Source organism: Falco peregrinus, chromosome 5 (genome assembly GCF_023634155.1).
Source record: "Falco peregrinus isolate bFalPer1 chromosome 5, bFalPer1.pri, whole genome shotgun sequence".
NCBI lineage: Eukaryota > Metazoa > Chordata > Aves > Falconiformes > Falconidae > Falco > Falco peregrinus.
This window is the reverse complement of record NC_073725.1, coordinates 20,479,206-20,506,883: the sequence shown is the minus strand read 5'-3', so window position 1 is coordinate 20,506,883 and position 27,678 is coordinate 20,479,206. Positions and strand designations below refer to the sequence as shown.

General features: G+C 41.7%; 1 protein-coding gene across 5 annotated transcripts in view; it reads right to left on the bottom strand.

Annotated features, from left to right (window-relative positions):
- Positions 1-27,678, bottom strand: part of ELMO1 (engulfment and cell motility 1) — a 311,529-nt gene that overhangs the window by 81,665 nt on the left and 202,186 nt on the right. For 4 of the 5 annotated variants that reach the window (XM_055803695.1, XM_055803697.1, XM_055803694.1 and 1 more), the window contains one exon: positions 25,126-25,262. In XM_055803695.1, the coding sequence (XP_055659670.1) occupies positions 25,126-25,262 (137 nt within the window). Of the gene's footprint in view, positions 1-2,813; positions 3,006-25,125; positions 25,263-27,678 lie in introns of those variants that run through there. The other variant, XM_013303077.3, reaches the window with a different exon arrangement.

Sequence of the window (27,678 nt, the reverse complement as noted above, 5' to 3'; positions counted from 1 at the left end):
TAAAAATCTTGCTCTTCCAAGAAGAACGTAAGCATAAGACTGAAGATCGGATCAATGTCTGGTGGCTTCTCGTGTAACTCAGTGGAGGTATGCCAATTTGGTCTGGCACCAAGCGTTTTAGAAGACATACGAGCCCATCGAACCAAGTGTTTTCCAATGCAACCAATTCAAGTTACTCCAAGATAGCATTTTTCAGCTTCTGCATCCTCCCAGCTCCTGCCAGCATGCCACAGCTCTCACTGAAGCCTACTCACTCCTCTGTTGCTGGAACTCTTATAGCCTGGGAATCTGAAATGCCTCTCCCACATAGATCATCCCCAAGCACTAATGACAAGCAACTGTTCCTGCACCATCAGGTCAAAAATATAAAGCAAAGCACGGCTTTCGCGGCAACATGAGTTTTCCTACCTCAGGCACCGCTGTGGTTCAAAGCCCTCAAACAGACTGATCCAATGCACTATCCCAAGCTTAGCAGTTAGAGGCCATCTCTCTCCCTCCTTGTCCCCCTCCTTTTATCTGCTAATGCACGGGGATAGACAAGCAAACAAATCCCTTCAAACAAGGTTATGGGAGATACAGGAACTCTATCAGTCACACAGTATTTGCCTAATGCTAGCGACTAAACTTGAGAGGTTTATGTTGTTTGAACTAAACCCCTGCAGCGCTAACAAGAACTAAAATATCATCTTAAAAGTTGCACTGACCTTAAAAGACAATGTTCTCCTAGGCTTTCACATTATCAGTCAGAAAATAAAGCAGAAGGTAATAGGTATAGAATTAAAAACCCCAAATGGTGCAATGGAGCTTCATTTTGATGCATTGCAAAGGTGTTCAAAATGACTAGCCTGGAGCCAGCCACAAACCATGCTCAGGTGTGCAAAAGTCCAGGCTCTCCCTCAGCTTCTTATGGAGTATCTCAGCCTAGATCAAAACATCCACCTCCAACATGGGGAGTGGGCATATCTCTTTGCCGAGACTGCCATACACGATGGGATTTTCAGCTACATCAGTGGTAAGTAAATACAAATGAACGATACAAGCCCCTGGGGAAGGTGACATAGCAGCTAAATATCTGCTTCATTTCAAAAATTGCATTCTTGGCACTGGTATCACTGCTAAACAAAAATAAGTATTGCAATAAGAGCTAACAGTTATCTCTTTTTTGCACAGATTAGGAAAATTACATTGTTTTTAAGACCAGTGCTATAGGATGCCTGGGGCCATCACTTCAATAAAAGGCAACTCAAATATCCCTGGGAAACATAGGGAAAAGTGACTTACAACTATATCTTCAGAAAAAGCAGTAATTCAGACTTAACGAGGGGTCCACCTGCATTTGTGATACATCATGTTAAAAGCTCAAAAGTACACAGAGGAGCTTAATACAGCCTTCACCAACAGACACTCTTGCTGTACTGATGCACTGAATTCTATGTTCTGTATTTTTCTAATTTATTTTGACCAAACAGTTCTTGAAAACACCGACAATTCTTTTTGACATCAACTCTGAGGTGACACTGACTCCTTTAACTGAAAGGATAAGCTCCACGAACATACCTTCCAGCCACAGCTTGCAAAGCAGTACCTCAAAAGCAAAGCTGACCAGTTAAGCCATATCTTAAAAAAAAGATAAAAATCACACCCTCAGCCTGAGATTTCCAGGCAGCAATATGACTTCCCAGCAGCTCCCAACACTGGGAAAGGAAGTTGTGCATTTAGTTCTAAAATGAACAGAAGACACAAAAACGGATCCCTAAAAAGCAGTCAGCTTCATATGATGTTTGCACCCAGTCTGGCTACTATAAAAATCCTGATACAGATGACCATTTCAGGTACGGAATAAAAATACAGGATTTTTTTCTAAATCTTTTCGTTCTTGTTTCTGTCCTTCCTCCTATGCATTTTCACAAACCAGATATGATGACTACAGCCTCTGAGAGGGTTAAGCAGAGAGTCATTCACGAGCTCTGTGCAGCAAAGCTCCCAGTCTAACGGCAAAAACCTGATCAAACATGAACAACACTGAGCAAAATTCGTGGCTGGTGTAACTCAAGTAACAACCCCAGAGGGCTACTGAGGGACAGATTTGCACACACAACCCCTCCCCCTTCTAAATATATCATTTCTGCTTTACAGAATCAAAAGCAGAGTCCCAACCGGCAAAGGAATCAACTCCTAACTCATGCCCCGCAATGGTGAAAAAGGAAACTCTCCACACTTTTAATGTACTCACCTGTTTCACCAACAAACAGGAAAGCTTTTGAATTACATGTGTTTTTTAAAGGCCTCCTCCAAAGAAGAAACAAACTTAAAAAAGCCCAAGAACAACCATAAACGGTAGGAAAAGCAACGATTTCTGTGCTGAACACAGCGACGAATGATGAGCAACTCGTGTTTTCTTGGCTCAGCATCTGAACTAGTGTTTGACAAACCATTATAATAATGTGGCTGGTGTTGTAACACCGACACCACAAATGCTAGTGACTACATATAGGCACCTCGGACTTTGGTGCCTGTGATTTTCTGCTCTGTGTGGTTTGCTTTTCTTTTCAAACACAGAAGCGTTCTGAAATGCGTCGGAGAATACAGCATCCTTCCACAGACTCATCTTAATTAGGCTAAACAACCACCCAAGGCAACGCAAACAGCTAACTAGTTTGCCCAATGCCTGAACCCATTAGGAAGAACACGGTGTGAAAGAAGCCCAAGCAACCCTCCGCGCTATTTGCAGTTGCTACTATTTGCTTTTGCCATTCCTCGAATGAAAATCCCCAGGCTGAACTAGCAGGGTAAAGTAGCGCGGATTTACTTACAGAGATCCCGTAGCTCCATCGTTCCCGACGACAAATTCGCCTCCCCGCGCGACAGCGGGCGAAAGACTTAACGCCGCTTTCCGCGGCAGGCGCCAGGCGCGGCAGGCGCTCCCTGCCGGAGCTCTGTGCGGAGCGCGGCCCGCAGCGCGGCCATGTGCGCGGCCGCCCGCCGCTCCCCCGCCCTCGCACACCTTCGCCGCTCCCCCGCGCCCGGCGCGCGGCGGGGCTTATGCCGCGGCCGCGGCCCCAGGCGGGCTCCCATTGGCCGGCCCGGGCGGCAGCAGCCAATCGCAGCCCGCCCCCCGCGCCGGGAGGCTCCTGCCCGCGCGGCGCGCGCCCTGGGAGACCATCCTCCCCGCGGGGGTGGGGGGGGGGCGCCGCGCGCCAGCCTCCTGCCGCCGGGCGTAAACGGGAGCGCCCCGGCCCCGGGTTTCCCTCCGGTCGCTGCCGGCTGGTTCCCCCCAGGGCCCGGTGCTGGCCCGGAGGCACCGCCGGTGGGGACCCGGGGGCCGCGGGGGAGCGTGCCGGAGCTCCACAATTACTCGCTCCATCGCCATGGAAACAGCCTGGATGCAGCGGGCTGGATTTGTGTAGCGCATCTGCTGCCAGGCTCGTAATCAACTGCAATCTCATCTCTTTTTTTTTTTTTTTTTTCCCCTCTGGTGTCGCTGCTTATTTGATTCCGAGTTTGCTTTCCCTTTTCGTACACGCTGGGAAAGTACATGCAGGCAAAGCTGTGCACACGTTGACTTTCTCCCTGTGCAAACATTCGTGCATGTGTATGCACACATCTACACCAGCAGTATTCACTCGCATGCGTGCATACACTAAGGAGGTACACTCCCTGTGTACCCAAATAACACACCTTACTCATGTATCAAGCTTGAGTAACAGACCAGCACAAGACAAGACTGCTGCACGGGCTGTCAAAACACTACATTTTGCTTTCCAGTTCCATAAACCGCATCTGTCCAAAACAGGGTCAAAATCCGACCTGACCATTATGAAACTTCCCAAGCAATCTGATGTTTTGCTAATGGGGCTTCCAAAATTGTATCTGGCACCCACAGATGGTGACCTGAGTCTTCAGGCAACTAATTTATGCTGGATGTTCCCCGTTCTGCCCGGGGCCTGATGAAACATGCCATCAGGAAAACTTCCACGCACAAAAGGGTCGTTACCCATGCATATAAATCTCTGTTCTACCCTCTGACAATACGAGAAAGGAGAGATGACGAGGTCCGAAGAGGAAAGGAAGCAATGTCTGAGAGACAGAAAAGATTCATAGGCTAACAAGGAAGTCAGCAAAGGGACTTGGCAGTTGGGGGTAATTTTGGGCTGCCCCTCAGACTTTCTCTGGGACACCTGAAAACAATCTTTCATTCTCTACATGCTTCTGTTACTGAAACTGCAAAATGGGGAGAATACCTAAACACGCATCCATTTATATTATAAAGATTATGAGTCCGGCCAGACTATGAGACGCTGACATTATAATGGTGGTAAGAGAAGAATTTCAGATGAAGAAAAGGAAGATGCGTTCCTTTTTCATCGACACTTACTTTCATTTATTTAAGTAAAAGAACAATAAAAAATGAAGGCCATTCTGAAAAAAAAACCCACCAAACCCAGCCAAATTCCTGTATTGCTCTAATAACAGAAATCCACTGCATTAGCAATTATAAATAGTGGTGGTTTAAAATGCATTGGGACAGGGCCTTGCAGATCTCCATGTATCCTTGTTAAATATGTTCTACCTAAGCCTAATCCAGAGTCCAGGAATGCCTTTGAAGCCCATTGGTACTCAAGGACAAGGCCAAGAACAGAGCGTTACACCAGGAGATCTGGCTTTTCAGGACATCTGTCACTGAATTATCATTTTTGACAGAGAAATGACCTTATAAGAGAACTGTATTTTTTAGTGGCTCAGGATGCCGTAAGGATTCACTTCTCGCAATGCTGTACTTCTGGCTGTTCATTTTCCTTTAGAGCAGCACCACCTCCTCCTACTTCCTGCAGCACCGCCGCTACAATCATTACCCTGTGCTTGCAGGCTTTTGTGGTCACTATTTCAGTTCTGAAACATTAAACTGTGGGAAGATGTTCAATGTGCATTTTAGGGGAAGGGGGAGCTAATTAAAAAGCTTAGATTTGCTGACAGGGCTTGCTGGGAAAAAAAAAAGAGAAATCTATCCAGTTCCATCTCTCTCCCGCCTCTCCTTCCACCTACATCACGTAGGGGAGAGGGTGGTCTGAGGGTGTGGAGCATACCCCGTCATTTGTGTGTGAGTGATGAAGCAGTTCAGCAGTTCCAACATACATTTTGCTAGCTGTTATTATCATCTGTTATGGACTGGAAGTGTTGTCAATATGTATAGCTTAAAACAGTGATGCAAACCGTAAATTAATATATAAAATACCATTGGACAATGCAAAACAACTGTCATATTCCTAGTGGATCTCTACACTGATATTTTATTTTTTTTAAGCCAATATTAAATTGGAGAGCTTCCTAATTGAATACATTGTTCCTTTCTGTTGTATGATACACAGAGTTCAAAACTCTCCATTAGGCTGTATTCTGTTAAACAAAGCACTGCTGCAAGCAAACATAATGATTATCAGTGCTGTTTTGAAGTATATGGAGAAACCTTCTCTTAGCCCAGTTTCCAAAACTCTTCATCTGTGTTTCACCCACTGACAGGGAGAAGGCTGCGTCCCAGATTAGGGCAACTATTCAAGAACCCATTTTTAAGATCTTTTCCTGCCACAGGAAAGGGACAGGAGTGACAGAGATGTTTGCTTCTGAGGGCAGCAAGCTGTTAGATTTAACTTTAAGAAACCTCACCCTTTGTCACCTTCTTTTCTTAGTAATGTCCCTTGTAAACTGCATTTCTTTTCCTCCCAAGATTATGGTGTGAGAATAGACAAAGGATTTTGCTGCACTCTAAAGCAGGACAGGGCACAAATACCCAAAAAAGCTTTTAAAGGAGATAAAAAATTCAAGACTAGAAAAATCCAGGCAATTTTAAAGCAACATAATAAATGAGATTTGTGAAAAATCTTCTAAGATAGTGGGATAAAAAGATGTTGCTCAACCAAAAGGATAAAAGATTCCTAGGAAGGCTTCGCACTGAAGCTCCTCCTTGCCAATCTGACAGCAGCTCTCGGCTATGCTGTCAGGGGCTAAGGCCTGTTTGTGTGTGGGAGCTGAGGAACAATCAATGGTGATAAAATGCTTACTCATCCTTCTAGAATGTGGGTTTTACTTTTTTTAGCCTAGATACCTACATGGAGAAGATGGTTAACCTACTAACACTTCCTAAGTCACAGACGTGCTGGTTGGCTCCCAGTGATTCCTCTTCCAGTACCATAAATTACCTGCCAACTCTCAGTAAACTTTCCAGCCCTTTCAAAAGTACATTTGTAGAAGCAGCTGATTTGCACTGGGAACAGCTAGTCCTATTCATTTATTCCAGGAATACCTACAGATTTCCCTTTCACATCTGTATTCCTGAAGCAGCAATTAGGACCTAGGCTACAGGCAATCAAGGCCACATTTCACATTTAGTTTGGTTTTCCCCAACCACTAACATCAGAAAACCTTATGCCTCCTTTATCAGGGGCCCCCTACACTTTATTTCAAACAAGCAGGTTTCAGGGGTTTTGCTTTTTTGTTTTTTCTCATATTACTGCATCTGAGACGAGTGTTTGGATAGCCACAGATAAACACAAATTAAAATGAAAATGCTAGACCACAGCATAAAGAGATATCTATCCTTTCCGCCAATTAAGACAGCCTTACTACTAACCACAAAGCTTATCTGACTAGGTATACCAGGTGATTCATAAGCTGCTGAAAACACTGTCAGGAACACAGCTTTGCAGATCAGATTAGACGTGACCTTCAGAGGTGATCTGCCACCATGGCACCCAGGAAGGTCTATATGAGTTACGAAATCACAGAACCTCTCACTCTGCAAAGCATGGACGGATTCAGTTTCCACCATCCAAGCACCAATGTGCATGTTCAATATTCACTACCTTCTCCTGTACTTAGAAAAGTACGGGAAAAGAAAAGAGCACAGGGAGCATTCAAGTCTCTTCCTGAACCACCGGGAAAGTTGCTCCCCTTCTGAGGGTGCATACATACGTTAAAAGCCTTCAAGATCCAGAGGTGCATTAAAGAAAATCTTCACTCATCTTATACAAATAAAATTGGAGCCTTACAGAGATTCATACAACGGTCTTGGACATAGACAACTGCAGTCTGTATGATGACTGTGTACGGGTGTTGAATTTGCAATACTTCTTCATCTTCTCTGACAACTGAAGTTCTTCAGCTAAGCCAAAGACAGCCTACAAACAGTCCTGAAATTGGCTACAGGAACTGATATGAATATTTCTCAGTTTTCCTATTGCTAAATGATTACACGTAGTCTGGGTGGTGAAAGGAGACTTCCTAGTCTAGACAGCACGGCTGTAGGCTCCATTTCCACCTCCAATGTTAACTCCAGGAAGATCTAAAATGCCTCATGTTTAATGCAGAACCAAAATATCCACATCTTAAAAAAACGAAAAACCAAACAAAAATAAGAAAGCCACCACAACCACACATAAGAAACCCGGTGTAAAAAAAGAGGAAGAAAGAGAAATTGGGTTGCTTAGAGGAAGACTATTCTGTCACAGTGAATAGATTTGAAGTCAGACAGATTTTGATACAGAGAGAGAGAGAAAAAAAGGAAAATTATTTCTAACTTTGACACTAGGAACAGCAGAACCCTATCTGACAAACAACCTCAAGTGATGTTTAGGTTTGGAGGCAGTGTCATATACAATCATAGTTAGTTTGTCTTTGTATAGCTATCATATTAAAGAAAAAAACAACCCTAAAATACACAAGCCCCTGCAGCTGTCTGCAACCTTTAAGTCTTGCCGTTTCAAACATACATAGCAGTCATATAGCATGAGAGGGCACTGAAGAATTTCAAATCAATTATAATAAATTCAGACAGTAGACAGAAAATGGTTTCACAGTACACATCATCAACTTCAAGATTCCTTACATTGCACTCTTAAGTACAGACCTGCAAGGGCCACAGAAATCACCTTGTGAGCTGTACAAATTCCAGTACATTCAGCCTATATGAGCACTGCCTGCCAAATCTATCACATATTCAGCGTCCGCAGCTGGGGTTAGGATTTCCCTGCTCCCTCCTCTGCCTATTTTGTTCAAACACATATAATTTTCTATCAAAAACCTTTTGCAACATGCTGAGAGAACTTTCAGTCATGTTATCTTAATCTTGGTTCTTTCATTCACTCACTTGGTTTGGAGCACACACGGCCAGGACAGAACAATTTCACGTCGTTGCAGCATTTTACCTGCAATATTCTACCTTCAGCTACTTCTCCAGCTTGTGCTTTGTGCAGACTGCCAAACAAGCGACACAAGCTAGATTTATCTGCAATCCAAACAGTCTGAGACTTGCCTTTAATGCTTGGTCTCCATAGGAGGGGAACTGAGGAATGTACATTGTACTACTAACACTGTTGAAACAGATTATGCCACATATGTCCTTGGTCTTGCCTGTCTTGCGTGCATGCTCCCCTCCATCTTATTCATTAGTGCATTGCAGTGTTCTGCAAGATGCAGATGAAATGCCTACTTCATCACATGAAATGGCAACAGACTTATTTATCTTACTTTTCTGCTTTTAACAAAATTGAGGAACCATAAGAGGGACAAAATAAAGGAAAAATTAATGTCTCAGGTATCTGAAATCACACTGATGCTGTCATGGCTCACCATTTAAATAATGATGCATGGGGTTTTTTATATGTTAATTACATAAATAGGTACTTAGGAACTACTTAAACAGGAGATTATTTACCCCAATGACTGTAGAAGCCCATGTGTCAGCACATCTGCTACACGGAAAGATTAAATCTGTTCACACAAAACTCATGCTCTCTCTTGCTAATGGGGATGAGGTTGGTAGTGTGAGACCTGAAGCAGGGGCTTTGGGGTTTATCCAAAAGGTCCTTAAGTCTGGCACAATGGATGATGTTAGCAGACTTCTCTGGATTTCTAAAACCCCTGTATATACTTGCCTAGGCATCTGGAAAAAGAGATGGGATATTTATTCAGGAGAGTTTTCTATGCGTGTGTTTTAATTTCAAAAGTTTTGGCTCTATGTTATTTAAGAGTAACAACCAGACATCCAGCAGCCTTTAGAGGAACTCTGTTAGTGTGATTATGCACCTTTCAGACCAGAACGACAATGCTGGTTGATGATGTTTAGAAAGAGCGTACTGAGAACAGCTCAGTTACAGACTTATCTTTGCCTTGGTTCACCTTCCTAGCTGCTGTTGAAGGACCTTCAGGCCATTATTTCAATAGCTGTTGATGAGGGCCTGTCCACCATTTATCACCTTCATTTCACACTACTTTCACACCACAGGGGCTCAGGGAAGGGCAAGTGTCAGAAGGCTCTGGAGGTGCAGGTGGGGATTGCCAAGACTACAAGTTAATGAGAAGAACAGAAAACATGAGTCTAGTTTCCAGGTCCAGCAAGTGCACAACAAACTTTCTTGAGAAGAACAAGCTCTGTCTGCTTCCACCTCACGCAGGCATGAAAGTCAAATCAATGCTTACACGAGCTGAATGAACAGTTAGGGCTGTTTACCACGTAGTTATGTTTTTTGCAAGTACGCTCTAACAGGAGCAATTTATCAAGTGGATACTTAGCTTTAGCTAGAAAGGGCAATACCCTCCAGACCCTCATAAGGCAATTCGGAGCACACAGAATAAGCTACTGACACTCTTATTCTGTGTCAGCCTCTGGCAGTATGCATCTGTTCCCATGGGCTTCAGAGCCTCCCTACTTTAAGCTGGACTTTGCAAACATCCCCTTCTCAAAGACATTAACAGCCACTTTTTCAATCCACGTACATGGAAATGTGCAGCCAAATATACATACCCCAAACACGTGTCGCATGCACAACAGAAGCATGCCCACACGCGCCCATTCACAGCCAAATGCAGTATAAATAACCTTGCTATATAAATAGCCTTGCTTAAATGAAGTCTCTTGCTTAAATAAGGCTGACATAAATACTCTTTCTTTTATACTGCCTGTTGCATCTCCTGTTTAAGTCTGGAAAGTAGCAACCATGTTGGAAGGACTGGAGAAACCCCAGCAAAGCATATTAACACCCCACTCTGAATGTCAACAAATAGGGAGGACGGGTGAGCTCAGCATCCAGATGTAACATCTCACTGGTGAAGATTTTGTGAGAAGGAGAAAGGACAGACAACTTGTGTATGTGTGCGCCTGCTGTCAAGATAGATAAATATTAGTAAGACAGGCAATAAGAAATTGCAAACAATCAGAGGAGATCCTGAAGCAGCAGCCCATGCAAAATAAAAGTTATAAAAATAAACCTTACATACTCAGTCAGAAAAAAAAAAAAAGTAAAAAAAGTATTAGAAAAGGAAAAGTAACTTTCCGCTCTTTCTCTGCATCTTTGGAAGGATACCAGATGATTGTCCATACTCCTCGCTATGCTCATGTCTATATTCATCAATATGGTTTATGGACATTTTCTGCCTCATCCTTTTCAAAACATTTCAAGAAACTGTTAAGACTGCTTTCTCTGAAGATGGGTAGGAAGGACCGGCTGTCAGAAAGGACTCTCTGAACCTTCCTCCAGCAACCCTACTTCACATTCAGCCCACACACCAGGCCCAGCTCTATCAGTGTTCTGGCTCATTTTGTCAGGGCTGTTGCATCTGCTCAGAACTTCCTTCCCACTAATGAGTCTCTCTCTAATCGATCTTCAGAGTACATATTTCCTCAGTCTCAATCATCCATAAGCTAAAGATGCTGTCAGCATTGCAGCATAGCCATGCCTGCCATCTCAGAGGCAAATCCCACCTTGTACTCACTCTTTCCATTGAACTTTCTGCTCTTTGCACATGGTAGGTGGAATGATTAATTCATCTTCCAAGTGAAGAGACTGATTTATAAAGATCAAGCAAGGCAGGGGCAGCTGCAACAGTGAGTACAAACCCTCAAGTTTCCTTCTTTCATTCCCCAGCCTCTGAAGCACAAACATATGTATAGTGCTAAGCCAGTAGTATTTCTACCTGTTACATTACTACTTTATTCAGGGTTAGACAATTATCATTCCATTATTATTTTCCTTTAAAAACACTTCAGCATTGGTTTTAAAAAAAAAGAAAAAAAAGACAGAGGTTTAAAAAGATTTCAGTCTTCCTTAATCATGCAGGGATATATTTTCAAAGCAGTATGCCAGGAGTATTCCACGTGACTCCCATTCATGTTAAAATTAGAGTCACCAGAATAAACCCCATATGCTGCTTTGAAAAGGTACTGCAACATGTCCAAGGAAAATTTCTGCAGCTTAATGGTGCTTGCACATTTTTTCTGCCTGCTTTTCTTCCTTTGATTCCTGAATATATTTTTAACAGTCTTTTTTTTTTTTTTTTAAATAACATTTTGTACTATTTGGAAAAATAGAAAGCAGTTATTTGCTGGTTATCCTGGTTCCTCTGCAGCCCTTTTATTTTAAACATCAGTTTGATCAGAATAGCTTTGCTTTGTAGCATGCAAAGCTTCCAATATCACTCTTTTTTGATACAGTCACTGTAGACAACCTTTATACTGGAGCCACAGCCCACAGTGAGGTCTGGCTGCATTCCACACCTGAGCTGTTGTCCTGTCCAGTGGCCCTCAGTATCTCTGTTAGCATGAAACGAAATTTTCACATCTGGACAGCGGGGAACTTTCTTCTGGAAAGGCTGAGCCATAGTCTCTCCTTGGCAATAATAGCACCAGTGCTTGTACTGAAGCCAGGCAACATGAATGTACAGGTTTTGACATTCAAGGTCCCAGTCTCACATGCGGATCTCCTGCCCAACACAGAGCATCTGCAACATCTGTGGCAACTGCTGAAGCCCACCCACCCAAAGCCAGCTGCAGTGCTGGGCTTGCTGTGAGCACAGCTTGTCCCTATTTTCCTTGGTAATCACAGTGAACATTGCACATGTGGTGCTCAACATGCACGTACTGATGTATACCAGTTGATTATTAAATTTGTCATTTATGACTATAGTCTTCCTGATCATTTTCAGGGGCAAGGAGGGGAGGAAATTTTAATTTCTGACAGCTCTGGTTCTCTTGTCATTGGTCTCTAATTTTTACTGCTTACTAACACTATGTATGAGAGATTGTGCACAGAAAGACAGCATGAACACCATATCTTCATTTTTTCCCCTCATCCTTCTCATTACTGTCCCAAATTGCAACACATTTTCATTTCAGCCATTTACATCAAAACTGCAGCAAATGCTGTATCTAAACATTTCATTACTTCAACCTTTAAAGGATGTAAACAAAGGGAAAATATTTTACTTAGAGATGGAAGGTGGTTCCACCATGGGAGAAAAAAATATGCCTCCTTGCTAACAGAATTGTGTATCAGGACATGAGAAAAGAAACCAAGATAGAGTTGTCCTGTCATCAAAGCACAGCAAGTGAGGTGTGGGCTAGGTTCCTTTCTCTACCACTAATTTTACAGGCAACATGCAGTAAGACATCATTTATGTATTCTTGTCATCTAATTAAAAATTACTTAACATCACCTTTCCTTTATCCTTTTTTACCCTTTGTTAGTTCTGTCAATTTAAATGGTGGTCTCCGTTGGTCAGAAACTCATGCTTAAAAGTACTCAAAACTTACCAGGAAGCTGGAGTGACAGCTTGCACATGGAGCCAGAACACAGCTGTAAGCAATGCAGTTTTAGCTAAAGCAGAGGTCTGTGTACAAGACAAGCACTTAAAAAAAAAACAACAAAAAACCCAACACACAAGAAAACCAACACAAAAACCCAACCACAAAATAACAAACACCCCCAAAACCAATCCACTAGTAGCCAAACATTGCTCTGCAATTGCTACACACATTGCCTGCTTTAAGCATTTGGGCTCAAATATGTTAACAAATTAATGTGGTTAAGACAAGTTACCATGTCAGCTGCAGTATTAGTTAGTGGTAAATATTTAGTAAAGCATACTTACCTAACTGTTAGCAAGAAGATTTTGAGGAAATGCTTTTGACCTCATATTTCTGCCAGAGCTTGAATGCCCCTGAGTAATAACAGTTCAGCTGTCAGAGCTAAGACAAGTTAGAACTGCTTTAAAGGGATTACCACAGCTAATGGGGAAAGCCTGACTTCTTAAAAGTGGCTACTGCATCCATCCAAAGGATCTTTTGCACTTTCTTTAACATTAGAAAAAAATGTATGAGATTGGTTGATGCTGCATCTGTTTGTTTCAATGATGACTAATGATACAAATTACTGTTTCTCCCTGTTTCATACTGGATAAGAAAGTAGTTTTTACACATAAACCCACAGAATAATTCAGGTTGCTAGAAAGCTCTAGGCATCATCAAGTCCTGCAGACACAGCAGAACTAACCTCAAGCTTAAGTCAGGTTGCTCAGGGCCTTTGTCTGTGTGACTTTTGAGTTTGTCCAAGGATGAAGACTTCATAACCTCTACATATAACCTGTTCCAGTGTTGCACCAGTATCAGTAGTTGGGGTTTTTTTATCCTTACATCCTACCAGTTTCCTTCACTGCAACTTTTTTCTTCTTTTACTCTGTACTTCTGAGAAGGGTATGCATCTTCTCCACAGCTTCTTGTTCAGCTATGAAAGAAGGTACAAATGGATCAACCCTCCTCCCCCCCAGCCTTTTCCAGGATGAACAAATCTAGCTCCTTCGTGTTCCCCTTGAACAGCACATGTTCCACCTCCACTTAATCATCTTGGTGGCCCTTTGCTGGACTAGCTCCATTTCATCAATCTCTCCCCATTGCTGGGGCACAAAACTGGACACAGTCTTCCAGCTGCTGCATCACAAGTGCCAATCTGGGGGGAATAATCCCCTCCTTTGATCTGCTAGCTCTGCTTTAGCTAATGCAACCCAGTGTGCAGTTAGTCCACATCACACAAGGGTGCACTGCTGATTCATGGTACTCATCAACACAGCCACCATCCTACAAGCAAACACCTACATTTATAATTGCAAAACATGAAATTAGTCTTTCTGAGTTCCCAGTTTGCATTGGCAATCACCCATCCTCAGCCTGCTGTGGTGCAGAAATTAATATCAAAGCCCTGGCCATCATAAAAATCAATACTAGATGCTGAAGTGTTACTCTAGTACTGAAATCAAGAAGTGTAGAGAAGGAAATTAGAATCATCAAATTCTTTCAAATGATAATAACTAGAGCAAATTGAGCAGCTATGAAACATCATGTTCTTTAGAGCTTAAAAGCAATAAAAAAACCCTAACCCATGCAAAGCTAAATAATTTTTATGGAGACAGTTTCTTTTCTCCGCCAAGTAGAATTACCAGTTTAAAGATTTTGCTTTAGCTGGTACCCTAAGATTTCACACAGTGAAAGGCCATTTGGGCCATGTATATAACTGAAGCCATCTGCAAGCCACACACATACAATACCTTCTGCCGTAGGTTTATCTCGCAGATTGATGGAGATAGTTCTTTTCTCTAAGTAAATTAAACTTTGCAGCCTACTATATATGGAATTAGGTTAGATAAAAGAATATCCAGTTTTCTGCCATCATTATTAAAATGTTGTATTTACGCTGTTACTCATTAAGGAAGATTTTTTTTTTTTTTGTCCATATAACTACATTTTTAGGAATAAGAAACATGTCCATGCATGTAATTTTGATTTTACAATTCTAATGGTGTCCTTCAGATTTCTATTCCCATTGAAAACACACAGCTGCCTGTAACCCCCATCCATTCCGATATTCCACAACTTCAAAGGGTCTTTTCTGATCTCTTGACCCAAGATGTGGTCATTAGCACCCTCCCTTAAGACAGGTTGAAGCGCTGTATGATCCATGCTGTTACTCCAAGGAAAGGGGACAGGCAGAAGGAAAGACTAGGGAAATAAATCCTGTTGGAGGTCAGAATATTGAACAGGGAGAGAGGCTAAAGGAAGCTTCACTTAGAACACAGAGAAATCCAGTAAGATTTCTACATCCAGTCACTAGTTTATGTATGTGCTTTAAAAAAACCCAACAAAACAACAACAACAACCACCCCAAACAAAATCCAACCAAAAAAACCCCACCAAAACCCACATATAGGCCTTGAAATGCAGAGTATCAGTTATATGACAATCAGATTAATTCAGATTAAAAAAAAATAAATAAAAAAAACACCAGGAAGAAAGCAGCCCTTTAACAACTTCCAAATCCCTAACTTACATTGAAAAGAGTTCTTGGAAGGAATCTGAAAATCTTGACAGCTATGAGATTACATCCTTCATCTCACACATCTGATTATACAAAAATAAGGATGTTCCATTTTCCTACTCGGTGACTTCTGAGATGTTATTTTCACTATGAAGCGCTGATCAATTGCTTCTGAAGAGGCTGACAATGTCATAATGATACAATGAGCTCCGCAGTTTCCTTTGGACACATGGTTAAGTACAACAAGAAGTTCTAGGAGACCTTTACTATTCAAGAAAAATGGATACAACAGCAATTTTTAAGTTCTTGCTGCTGTCGTTCTCATATCAGCAAAACAACAAAGATCATCCAGTCTCCCTGAGACAGAAAACTGATGCTTAAAATCTGAAGATACATCTCCAGAGAGAAAAATTAACATAAAGTTCAAACCATTCAAAGCTATTTCCCCAAATGCTTCCACTCTTCTAGATGCAGACTTGATATTCTTGATTCATGGACGGTTCTTGGACATTCCAGTTTCGTGGTCATGGCATGAATATTTTCAACCACCATGGCAAGATGTTTAATCAGCTGCACTAATCTTTTTCAGGGATTCTGACACAGAATTTGGTATTTGTTTCTTCACCTGTTTCTGGTGTTTGGGTTAATACACTTGCATGGTATCAAATCTCTTCATTATTCCTGGACTCAGCTTCTAAGGTGATATTCTTCAGCTTTTGTATGTATTACAAGGGGACTTGCTTCTCTGCTTGCCATGATCAACTTATTAAAGTAACCTGAGGAACTGGGAGAGAGGCTATTGATACATTATCTTTCAGTCATGAATAAATCCGCAACACTTTTTGTATGGCTATTCAAGTTGACAGTGTAGAGGTGAAAGGGCAAAGGAAAAAGGGCCTTACCACTTTTCTGAGGTACACACACCACTCTCAATCCTTCAGTAAGTTATTTTGCTTACAACGGAAAAGTGGCAGAACCCAAGTTCTCACGTCTGAGCTTCACTACTCTTCCTAAGGAACAAATGCCCCCACTCCAGTCTCAAGCCCAAATGTTCTGTGGGGCAAAACCTAACACTTCCTTCAGAAAGCACATGCTAAATCCCTCACCTCCCATCCTCCTCCATCTCCCACTCTCCCAGTCTCTGGGAACTTGAGGGCAGCCCACATTAGCACACCAAGGCCCGCTTTAACCTGTGATCACTGAAGAAAGCTCTGCGAACTAGTGGTGCTATCGCTGCCCTGCTGCCGGTGCCCAAGGCAGCCTATGGAAAGCCAGCAGAGGCAGGAACATCTGCTGGTCCCAACTGCACAGCGTGGACGCAGCTTGAAGCAGCTGGCTTTTTGGAGGAGAGCCCATCCACACCCACGCACGCCTCTTCCTCTCACTCTGGCCCCCAGCAGCCCTCCCCTCCCCTCCCCTATACCTCTATCACAGCCAGTCTCAATTTACACGGGTACATGAGGCAGCACGATCATTTTGTCAGATGCTGGTCAGTTGCCTTACCTGCTAAAAATAGAGCCACGCAGCAGCAGCGACTGACTGGCAAATGCCTTTTTAATGGTGACTGACATATTCGGTCAAGACAACACTCGAGATGTAAATTGCAAACAATGAAGGACATTTGTATAAGGACAGATGAGACGAAAACAACAAAGCACCCTGGCTTTGCTTATGAGACACATATGAAAGATTTCTGCTGCTCTTTTCAACCGTGGTGCTATTTAGATTACAATTACTTAAAGCAAACCAACAATAATACAAGCTCTTCTGCTACTCTGAGAGAGGCTATAAAAAATCTCATTGTCAGCTGCATCATTCATCACGATAACCTCATTTCAACCGAAACAAAATCTCCAAGACATGCCCCCACCCCTTCCCTTTATTTGCCTATAATAAGGTCTATAGTCTGGGGAGCTCTCGGGCTGAATTCCATGCATTGTGATTCACAAAATGAAAATCTGGTATTATATGCCCACTGACATTCACATCCGCAGCAATTCATGCAGCAAAAAGCCATATGCCATGCACCTCTGATTTAACTGTACTACAAAAACATATCCTAGAAAGAAGAAATAAAAATAGAGAGACAAGAGTGGTTCCTGAGACCTGATTATTATCCACACTTTAAGACAGGAATGACAAGGGCAACATCACAAACTATGCTGTTTTGGTGACAGTTCCAGTTAGGTTATATCATTTTCCTTAGCAACTAACACACTCTACATGCAAGTGAGGAATTCTTTCCCAGTGCAAAAGGTTTCTACAGAGTACAAAAAAGTGGTTAGCACAGATAACCTACGCTCAGTGTTTCTCCTCTGGTTATCAGGCTTTCCACTCAGTCATCTTTTTGAAGGCTGAGGTGTTTATTGGTTTGATCAGCACCCACTGAGATGAAAATGAAGAGCGCTTTGAAAATACAAAGTACCAACAGTTTTAAAAATTGCCATCTCCAGGGTGTTAAGCAGACCCGTATGCATTCTACAGAAACACACAGACTTCATTAGAAAGCTGGAACATAAAATGCACTCTGGCAATGACGGCGAGGATTTTCACAAATAAGAGATTTCATTGTTGAAACCAACAGTGAATTTCAGCACTGGGGAAAGGATAAGAAACCAGTTTCTGACTAAGGAAATGATCATACTAAAAATATTTTTTTCTTTTTTTTCTTCTTCTTTTTGTCGTAACAGATTTTTGCTGAGACACCCCTTCCTTTCCTTGCTTTTTGCTTGAAAAATCAATTTCTGTCTTAGTGTACCCATCCTGGCATACAAATGGACAGAATTTCAGCTTTAAAATGCTTTTTCTTTTATTCCTATGCCCTCCATGAAATCATTGCATATGTGATCACTGGAGAAGGACGGTTCAGCTGGGATAATAACTAGTTGTGACCCTGCTACAAAAGACTTTTGAAGCCTTCTGGCAAAGGCAGAAAATAGTAAAGATACTATTTTTAATGAAAAAACCTCTTAGAAGGAGAAAAATACCTCATACGCTGCAAAGTGCAGGGAAAGGGCAAGTGTTGCTCCTTACTGCTTCATTATCTAGCCTAAGTACTTATATTTCACAAATTAATTTTTAAAATGTGTTTGCATTCTTGACAATGCTAGTTAAAACTGAAAAATTTTCAAAAGGAAGCAACCAACTAGATTTAAAAATGCAATACTCTTGTTCAGTTCCTTGGAGCTTGACAGTCCCAACCTTTGGGGTATGAATATTTAATTTTTACAGACCGATGCCTCAGTATGTAGAAGGCCTAATCTTCAGCATCTTAAACATCCCTTCTCAGGTTCCTGCAGCCAGAAGCAGCAGACTAGTAATAAACTGGCTTTGACAAACACAGTGGGACACATTTGGAGATCTGATGGGTGTAGATAAATGCACAGAGGCAGAGAAGACTAAGCAGAGCCATTCCTAAATGAGCAGCCAGTGAAGGAGTAAACTTGCAATATCCAGGCCACAAAAATCACAGAGGGAACACCGACCAAATGCTAGTGAAAGGTCTTAAACAGGCTCTCCCTACATCACATTAATGGTGGCTGCTAATGGAATAGATCCAACAACCTTCCTGCACCCAAACTAAGCTCTTCTGGGAGATTCCCATTGTATTTGGAGGGTATTGTTTTTCTTCAGTGAAAAAGTCACATTTTCTGTGTAAGCTATGCAGCAGACTTGCAAAATGTTAATTGCTATACTTTTTTTTTTTATAAATTCATGCATTTCACAATTAATGATACAATATATTTATAGCAATTATCTGTTTCCAATAAAAGTTAATAAAGTGTTAATGGCCTCAGGTGTGAAAATATGGAATTTAATTTGTGCTAATCTGCCTAAGCCTGGGGAATACTGAATTCATTCTATGTGAGAATAATTTATTTGCAGTATCCCTGACTGATATAAACAAAGCATTGCCAAGGGAAAGTGCAATAAAGCTAACAGAGAGGTGCAATCATTCCACTAGCCCAGCATTTCCCACAGGTAAAATGCAAACAGAACAGCCTTCCAAAAGCTTCTCTCAAAAGAAGTTAAATTCATCTGCTTCAGATTGGTGAAAAAATGCCCATAAGAAATAATAAATGCTTTGGAGAACATTGTGAAAAGCTATTTATCATCCCTTTCCCTTCTTATCATTGAAAGGAAAAGCAGGTGACAGACGAATTTACAGACTGACCAAAGGATTTTACTTTCAAGTCTGTTTGAATTAATGTTTCTCCTGTTTGAGTCTTTCATGCTCCAGAAGCTATCATTTGCCACCCTCCTCCAAGCATCCCTGTGAGGGGGTGGGAAAGAGGGGCACAGACACAGAGCAAAGCACCACCTCTGGAGCTGCTGCTGCAACCTGGAGCTGTGATGGTGTGATGGAGGAGACTGGAGCAGCCAGACATCCCAGTTCTGCTTTTGGCCCTGCCACTGCTTCACTGCCAAGGCATTTGGGCTCTGGGTGCCTTCGTCTCCTCCCTGTAAAATGGGGTTTATCAAGATTCGGCCAACTCTGCAATGAGCAGAAAAGTGCAGAATATTGTTAGAGCCACTAGAGAAGATCACTTGAGCATGCTAGAAGACCCGCTCCTCCTCTGGGTGTGCAGCAAAGCCCTGCCGCTTCCAGGTCAGGCATGGAGTTGCCATGGCAAGGACTAGCCCTAGGACAGCAAGGTTGCAGCCGGGGGGACATTTTGGATAGGATCTGCGCGCAGTCTGCACCTGGAGTCTCCCCAGTCTGCAGAGCACCCAGCAAAGCTGGTGACAGCTCCTCTGCCGCATTGCTGCTCTGACCCTTTCCAAATATACCTCTATACCTTTGCTTCCTTATGGGTGACTCACATTATCTGATAGTGGTGTTGACTCACAACATGCTTCCACACAAAACACCACTCACACAACTACGCTCCTTTAAAGCCTGCCTTGAACACCTAGTCATATTTTGAACCTAGCCTTACACAATTATTCATCCTACAGCTGCTGAAAGTGTGACAACACTAGAAAAGCTGAGAAACCTGTGGCATGGCACCTCCAAACTGTCAGCGAACAAGGAAATAGTATTTTTCATTTTTATGTTATGCTTGGTTACCTTTTCTGTTATCTTGTCAGCGAGCAAAGAAAAATGTTCACAGGGTCTGAGCATGAGCAATAAACATATTTTGTGGTTATCGAATGCCTCAGTGTTTGCTTTGCTATTTAATTACAGGACTCACGTAGGGCATTTATTGTTTGCATCTACTGCCACTGTGAACAATGTCTACTCTACTGATTACCACACAAGACTGTTATGCGTATACCTGTCAGTGATGTTTATTATCATCTTGCTGAGCAGACCCTACTCCTGCACGGGGATCCAGTGCAGCAGCTTGGTGTGGCACTGAAATAGCCAGATACCACAAGTGCTCAGGGTACCCAGGTCTTCCACTGTGAAATGAATGCTAGCTTTGCCAAAATGCTGAAACCTGAGGGTTTGGGGGTTTCCAAGATTGTTTTTTTTATTACAAAATACATTTTCATAGAACATTTAAAAGCTGGTGCTTTATACTATGATGACCTCAAACACAGCCAGAGGGCAAAATAAATTAACTTCTCAGTAATGAGAAAAATGCATCAGTAACGTCATTAGCCAGCCTCGTCCCACTTTTCTATCCCTTAAACCTGTAGTTTCAGTGAATGCAGTAGATTTTGATTCCAAGTGACATACACCACAGGACTTTCAAAGTTTTTGAGTTCTGGCATCCCCTACTTAACTTTAGCCATGTTGAAATGATAATCCGTGTCTTGTTATGATTAGCCATTTTTGGCCATCTCAAAACCTAAAACCATGCAATTACACTAATAAAAGCAGCTATCATTGTGTTCGTTCTCTACAAAGCAGCTTCAAAACCTTGGTAGGTGAATCAAATAACATCATCTTTTTCCTTCCACACTGGGACTAGAAGCAGAAATTTTTATTCTTAATGGTTATTTTAAGATGGCACTAGACTAGGCACAGAATTAGCAAATTGTTCATATTGTTCTGCAGGTCTAATAACACAAGCTATGGCTGGCCTTGCAATTAAAATAATCTGTTTGCTCACCCTTTCTCCTATTAGCATGTGAACTTCAAACGTACAAAAAGCACCAGACTGAAATCTCTGGAGACCAGAGGTAAGACGATAATTTTGTCCCCTACATAATGTCCTATCTGTGGTCTCACAAGAAACAATATGTGTATTTTACAAGAAGATCACTAAAAAGATAGTGATCTCAACGTAAATGCTCATTAGGGCAACACAGGTGCATTTACTTAAGTACAACTAGTGGGGATCAACAAAAAAATTTCCATTGGGCATACGCTTTCGTTTGGCCCCATGGAGAGAATTTTACAGTGGGGTAGTTACCTTGAATTCTACCTACCATCGTGCTAAAAATAAACAAAAATCCCCCAACCAATTTAAGTACAACTTAGTCTGTGTGACAGCAGGGCCCGATTACGCCGAGCAGAGTGTAGGTGGTCCCTGCATGAGGGAAAACTGACTGATGGGCACGTATTGAAATGGGCAGGCTGGTGATGAGAGTTTCTAGATGCTAGAGTGCGAGATAACTCAGTTCAGGTTTCTTACAGTCAGCACTGACTCCAAAAATCAATACACAATAGTTTCTTCTGCTGCAATAAAACATCTATGATTATGTAAAGCTCTGAGACAAGATTATGTTTTCGAAGTCTTAAACCATGCTGTCTGCTGACAAATGACTGTGGAGGACAGAGCTTGTAAAGTGTCCTTTGATCATCTGTAGGCTCAAAGAAAAACAAAAAGGTTTAAAATGGAATTGTTGCCGCTTGCATGTCTCGTCTATCCAACTGCATCTTAATTTTGCTAGAAAACTCACCAAGACATGAATTATGTATGCCTTAAAATGTTATAAAGGCATAACATAAGCTTAGCTGCCTGACTGAATTATTCTATTCAGACACCTACCCATATATTGAGAGACTGTAAAGAAGGTTTTAGGTCTGACAGTATCATACTATCACCGTAGAGGTCCAAGGAGTTTTTCTAATCCAAGAGTTGACAAAAGGCATCACTTTTAATGAATGAGAATTGGAGAGAGAAAGAAAGAGATCATAAATGTTTTACTAAAACACCATAAAATTGTTCCAACTATGAGTAAAGTGCTGTTTTATTTTGTTTTTAAGCTTTAAAAATGAACAGACCTATATGAGAACTTCACAACATGAATTGAAGAACTATGATGGCACAGTATGTCATTTTGTCATCAAAAGAAAGACTTAATCTGTGGCTTAAAAAAACCTTGAGAACAGGCACTAAGACCTGAGGGGAAGTATTCAAACACCTCACTTATTTTATCACTTGCCATTCTCCAATGCAAGAGATGAGAAAATAAATCTCTACATGTGCACAGAGACCTCCTACAGCCCTTCAACACACAAGCTATTGTGATTAATTAAAAGTTTAAAATTAAATAAAAAGCTCCTTTTCTTCAATTATGATTAAAGATCAAAGGAAGTGGATTAGCTTTCTAGCAGAATCTCCAGGTCTCAAGAGATACCATCCAATATACTGAGAGTATCCAATTTTGTTTTGGAGGTTTTGCGGGAGGAAGGGAAGAAGGTAGAAAATGGCAGGTGGTAGTAAACCATAGCAAAGTGGCATTTCATACATTACCATGACAATCAAGTTATTGAAACTGAAATATAATAACAGTGGATTAAAAGACATTTTTTTCACAGCAACTAAGCTATTACATCTTTTGAGGTCTGTTTTCTTTCTGTTCACTCCTGAAAGTATGGGCTGAATGCTCCCTAGGTCCACATGGCCTTTGCCTGCCAAGCTTTCAAAACTGACCGCATAGAGATGGGTACCCTTAGCACACAGGGAAGATGCAAAAAGAGTACTTACATGCTGTGACCACCAAATTCTCTTGCCAGGTAAGGATTAAAAACACTGTTGTGTAGTTTGGTAAAGCCATCAGCTCTGGCAGCTGTCACCCACCAACCAGATGGGTAAACCTTGGGTACCACTATATAACATATCATCCCCCACAAATCCAGAAGTGCTTCATAAGCCCACACAACCACACAGTTTGCTTCACTCACAGATCCCTTCAGACATTTATCAGCTGAGTAATGCACATCACCACCACATGTCATTTGAAGTGGATAAGAGCACAAAAATCTCCTTATGACTAAAAGAAAGGATTTAGATAAGCAGAACATAATTACGGAACTGTTAGAAATGAGTTGCAAGAGTTTAGTATTCCCCCCCTTTACAAAAAGTTACAAAATCAAGAGTGATTTCTGCAGGCAGAGATCCTGGGTTCATCTCTCATACGCCACAGTGCCTCTCCAGACAAAAATCCTGGCAGGGCAATGGCAAATGTTTCAGATTTGCCCCATGGTTAAGAATCTCCTATGTCCTCAATAACACACACAGTAGGACCTACTGCCCACCTTACTGAACCTGAAAATGCTGCTGGGTGAAGTTCCAGGATTTTCAGTAACAGAAAACACAAACAGCAAACTAGTCAGATCAGAGAAGAAGCTACCTGATATTCTGTGCAGCTCCACAGCAATGCCTAACACTGAAAAGTAAATTTGTTTTCTTTTTAGGGTGATCTGGGCTGTTGCCAGAAACTGGACCATTCTCTTCCTGAATCCCCTAGGATTACTAATAATATTCCAGTTCAAGTTGTGAGAAATCATGCACACAAATCCTTCTTCTACTGAGACAGAAGGCCTGTAATAGACAATTGTAAATTAATTTATTTAAAACAACCACATATTATGTAGCCGTCTTAAAAAAGTTGTTGCGCTTCATTTTAGGTTTCTACACTGTTCAGTGAATTATCTTCCTGTTGCTTCTTCTGTGCTCCTGGATCATTACATAAGAGAAGCATGTCAGAAATTCCATGCGAGAACAAGCCTTTAGGTCATCCAGCTACACCACACATTTTGGATTTCCCTTGTCTCTTTTGTCAGGGCTTTGGTACCGCTGCCTACTCTCTTACCTAAAAGAACTCAACAAAGGTTATTCTGCATTCTGTCCTAAGGATTCACCATCACTCTACAGTAGAAAATGGACATTTAGACCACTTCAATAATAGACGGTTCCAATTAGAAGTTAGGCATGATCATTCTTACTAGATCTCACATAACATCTGAGTCTGGTGAAGTCACCAGAGCACTTGTATGGTACACGCTGACACAGTGCATCAGTCTCACTTTTCATTCTCAGCCCACAGCTCTATAACCAACATATCTCAGGGTGAGAGGCTCAAGATGCAGTCAAAGGATCCCAATGAAGACAAGCATGCCAGCTGGCCACAAAAGCATGAGTTTGTCATTCTTACAAAATGCCAAAGATCCTGTTCAGCTTCATGGTAGATTAGAGTTAAAATAGGATGTCTAGAGACCATTAAGACAGAAGTCTCGTTCTCCATAGCTTTGCTGAGGATCAGGAAATTGGCTGAAACCTCCAGAAATCTGTCTTATAACAAAAAAAGGTGTAATACTGAGGAGGTTTTTTGGTTGGATTTTTGTTTGTTTGGTTTGAGTTTTGTGTTTTAACAGGCCAAACTGCACAGCACTTTGTCAGGATTGTGTCCACTCTTGAATATTTTATCACTTTAGTGCTCACATGAAAAAGGGATGCACAGAATTATCACTGCAGTACTCTCTTTGCATTATTTACAACCTCGGCGGCTGCAGCACTTCAGCATAATATTGCTAACATAAAAAGGCAGAATTCCCCCTCAAGCCAGGCTTTTAGTTTCACAGTCTGCAGTGCAACATGATTGAAAAAGGTCTATGCACCTCTCTTATACCTCCTATCCCCTACCCCCACTTTTTTAAATGCTGGCGCTCTGATGTGCAAAGAATCCGAACAGATAAAACTCCACAGCATTCAGCAGATGGGGATTAGTAAATCCCTGTGCCTCTAGGGAAGAATACATAGCCTTGTTTCACCATCCTGCCCAGTTATTTCCACCCCACCCTTTTTCTTGCCTTGTTAAAGTCCTCTGAAGTTGCCCTCATTTCCTTCCATGTCTTGTTCAAGAGCTGAATGCAGATACAGAAGAACTCCTCAAACGATCTGTCATGGGTGAAGAACATGGGATGGAAATCGTTGCAGGTCTCACTGGCTGAAAACAGAAAAACAAGGGGGGGTGTGTGTGTGGAATAAAACACGTACAGGCAGTAGCTTCAAAAAAACCCCATAAAATACAAGCAGCCACAAAACCTTGTGATTTAGAAGAATCCCAGTTCTAATAGCAAAGGATGTCAGAACATTATCCTAAAAAGTCAGCCTTGACCTACAGTCTTAAAGACAATGAAACATGGTATAGAGCCTGTCTGCAGGAGACCAACAGCAACAACAAGAGGAAGCAACTACCTGTTTGCCTGAATTTTCTCTCAATAGGTGTTTTGTTTGTGCCAGGTTGTGTTGTTCAGGCCAGGGCGAAGAGACACAAGGAAGAAGCACAAGTCCCCTCATCAAAACATCAGTCTTCCCCACTGCTAACAGCATGTACCTTACTACATGCTGAGAACCAAACCTCAAACCCCATCAGTCACAAAATAGTATTAGATCAATGTACACACTGAAATGTGAAGCTCTGCTGACACAGCAGATGATCTACCATATTGTACATGGATATACCACAGAGGTAAACACAGAAATCTAGACAGACATATAGATGAGAATGGAACGGATTAAATTTGTCCTTTGAAAATAACTGAAAACAAAAGAAATGGCTCTTCTATTGTCTGTCGCTTATCTAAGGTGGAAGAAAAAAAAAAAACAAACCACCAACAAACCAAAATGCAAACTTCCTTTTTAAACCAATACTGGCTTTAAGGAAGGAAAAAAATAAAAGAATATTATAATGATGTTCCCCAAAAGGAAAAGTACAGTTTGGCAAGACTGCTGTGAATCTCCTTGATCAAAGAATGGATTTTCAAAAACTAAAGGCTGAAGCGATGCTGACCTGTGGGCACATCTGAGCAACCTGGGAACAGAAGGGGCTTTCTCCAAGTCCTGAAAGAGATCCTTAAACCCTGACATGACTTGCAGGACCTCAGTAGGTTGCACATTTTCGTTCTTAAAAAAATAACAAAAAATGTCAAGTTGACTAAGCCTTTCTTATATACCCAGTCCCCAAATCTCTCAGCTTCAGCTTTCACTTCTGCATGAGTGCTCCTTTGGATTTTTCCAGCAGTCACTCACGTGCCTATACAACAGCATCTTTCCTTACTTCAAGATCAAATAGCCACTGCTTAGGCAAGCTTCCTCCTCTGCAAGAATAGCAGAATTATCGAGTATTGGGATAAATCACCCTTTTCCTTAGGCTGGCTCAGTCTGACATCTGCTTTCTCTCAGTGGATGGAGAAATTAGAATTAAGACTCTTTGCAGGAGAATGTGCATGGCTCAGGCAGTCTGACTCCCTGCAGCAGCTGCAAACACTTTGTCCTGGTACCTCTCCTAGCCACAAACCCACCCTTTCAGCATGTTTAGTTACCTCTGCTGGAGCAGTGGCTCTGCCATAGGGACCTGAGTTGTACTTAGAAGCACCTGAACCCTTAAAGAAAAAGCCTTTCTGACCTTTCCCAACATGCAGTATTCCAATTATAAAGCATAACTCTGAAACTTAATTGTAAATTTGAAGCTTAATTTTAACATCAGATTTACTAAAAGCTAATCAATTCCTCAGCTACGCAGCGAGAATGAGAGTTAATTTTGGAGCACAGGTTTCATTCTAATCAAGTAAACTCCATTTACTTCAAAGGATGTGCAGTCAAGGGGGAATTAGTTAAAGCAGAAACCTATATTTGTGAGGCCCAATTCATTCCCTTTAAAAGAATAAAATGCCTCAGGCATGATTTTCAGAGCACCTTCAGCTTCCATTCATTCTACTGGAGCTGCAAGAGCTCAGCACTTCCAATGATCAGACCTTCAGCCTGTAATAATGTCAGAGACACAACAGAACAGAATCTCAGAGGCCACTTGTCTTTAAGTCATGAAATACTGTAATGATGAGAGGAAATAAAATAACACCAAGCAGAAGAATGTAGCCGGTACCTTCGCTGTATAAATCACAGCACAAAACAAGGCAATAACACTCCACACGTACTGGCCTTTCTGATTGTCCTCAGAGCCTGAGCTTATCACTGTTCCTGCCCATAAAAATCAATAAATCAAAATTAATGGAAAGGCTAGGGATTCTCAGAAACTTGATCATCAGTTCTAACTCATGCTCTGTATGATAATCAGCCTCAAACTACTACATTAACTGTTCTGCATGCAGAATCAGAGGTGCTACCCCCCTCCCCCCTTTTTATAAGTAGGCAACATACTGTGTTTTATGCCTTTCCAGGTTGAAAACGAAATTCTAAAAATCACTGTTATTGATATAAATGGAGAAAGTTGGGCCTGTTGCAAAGCAGGTTCAATGTCTTAAAGTGCAAAACAAATCCTAAAAAAAATTCTAAACCAAATGGTAAACAGCTTCCTCTCAATTCCCATTCAGCATCCAGATAATAGAGAAGGAAAAAAAATT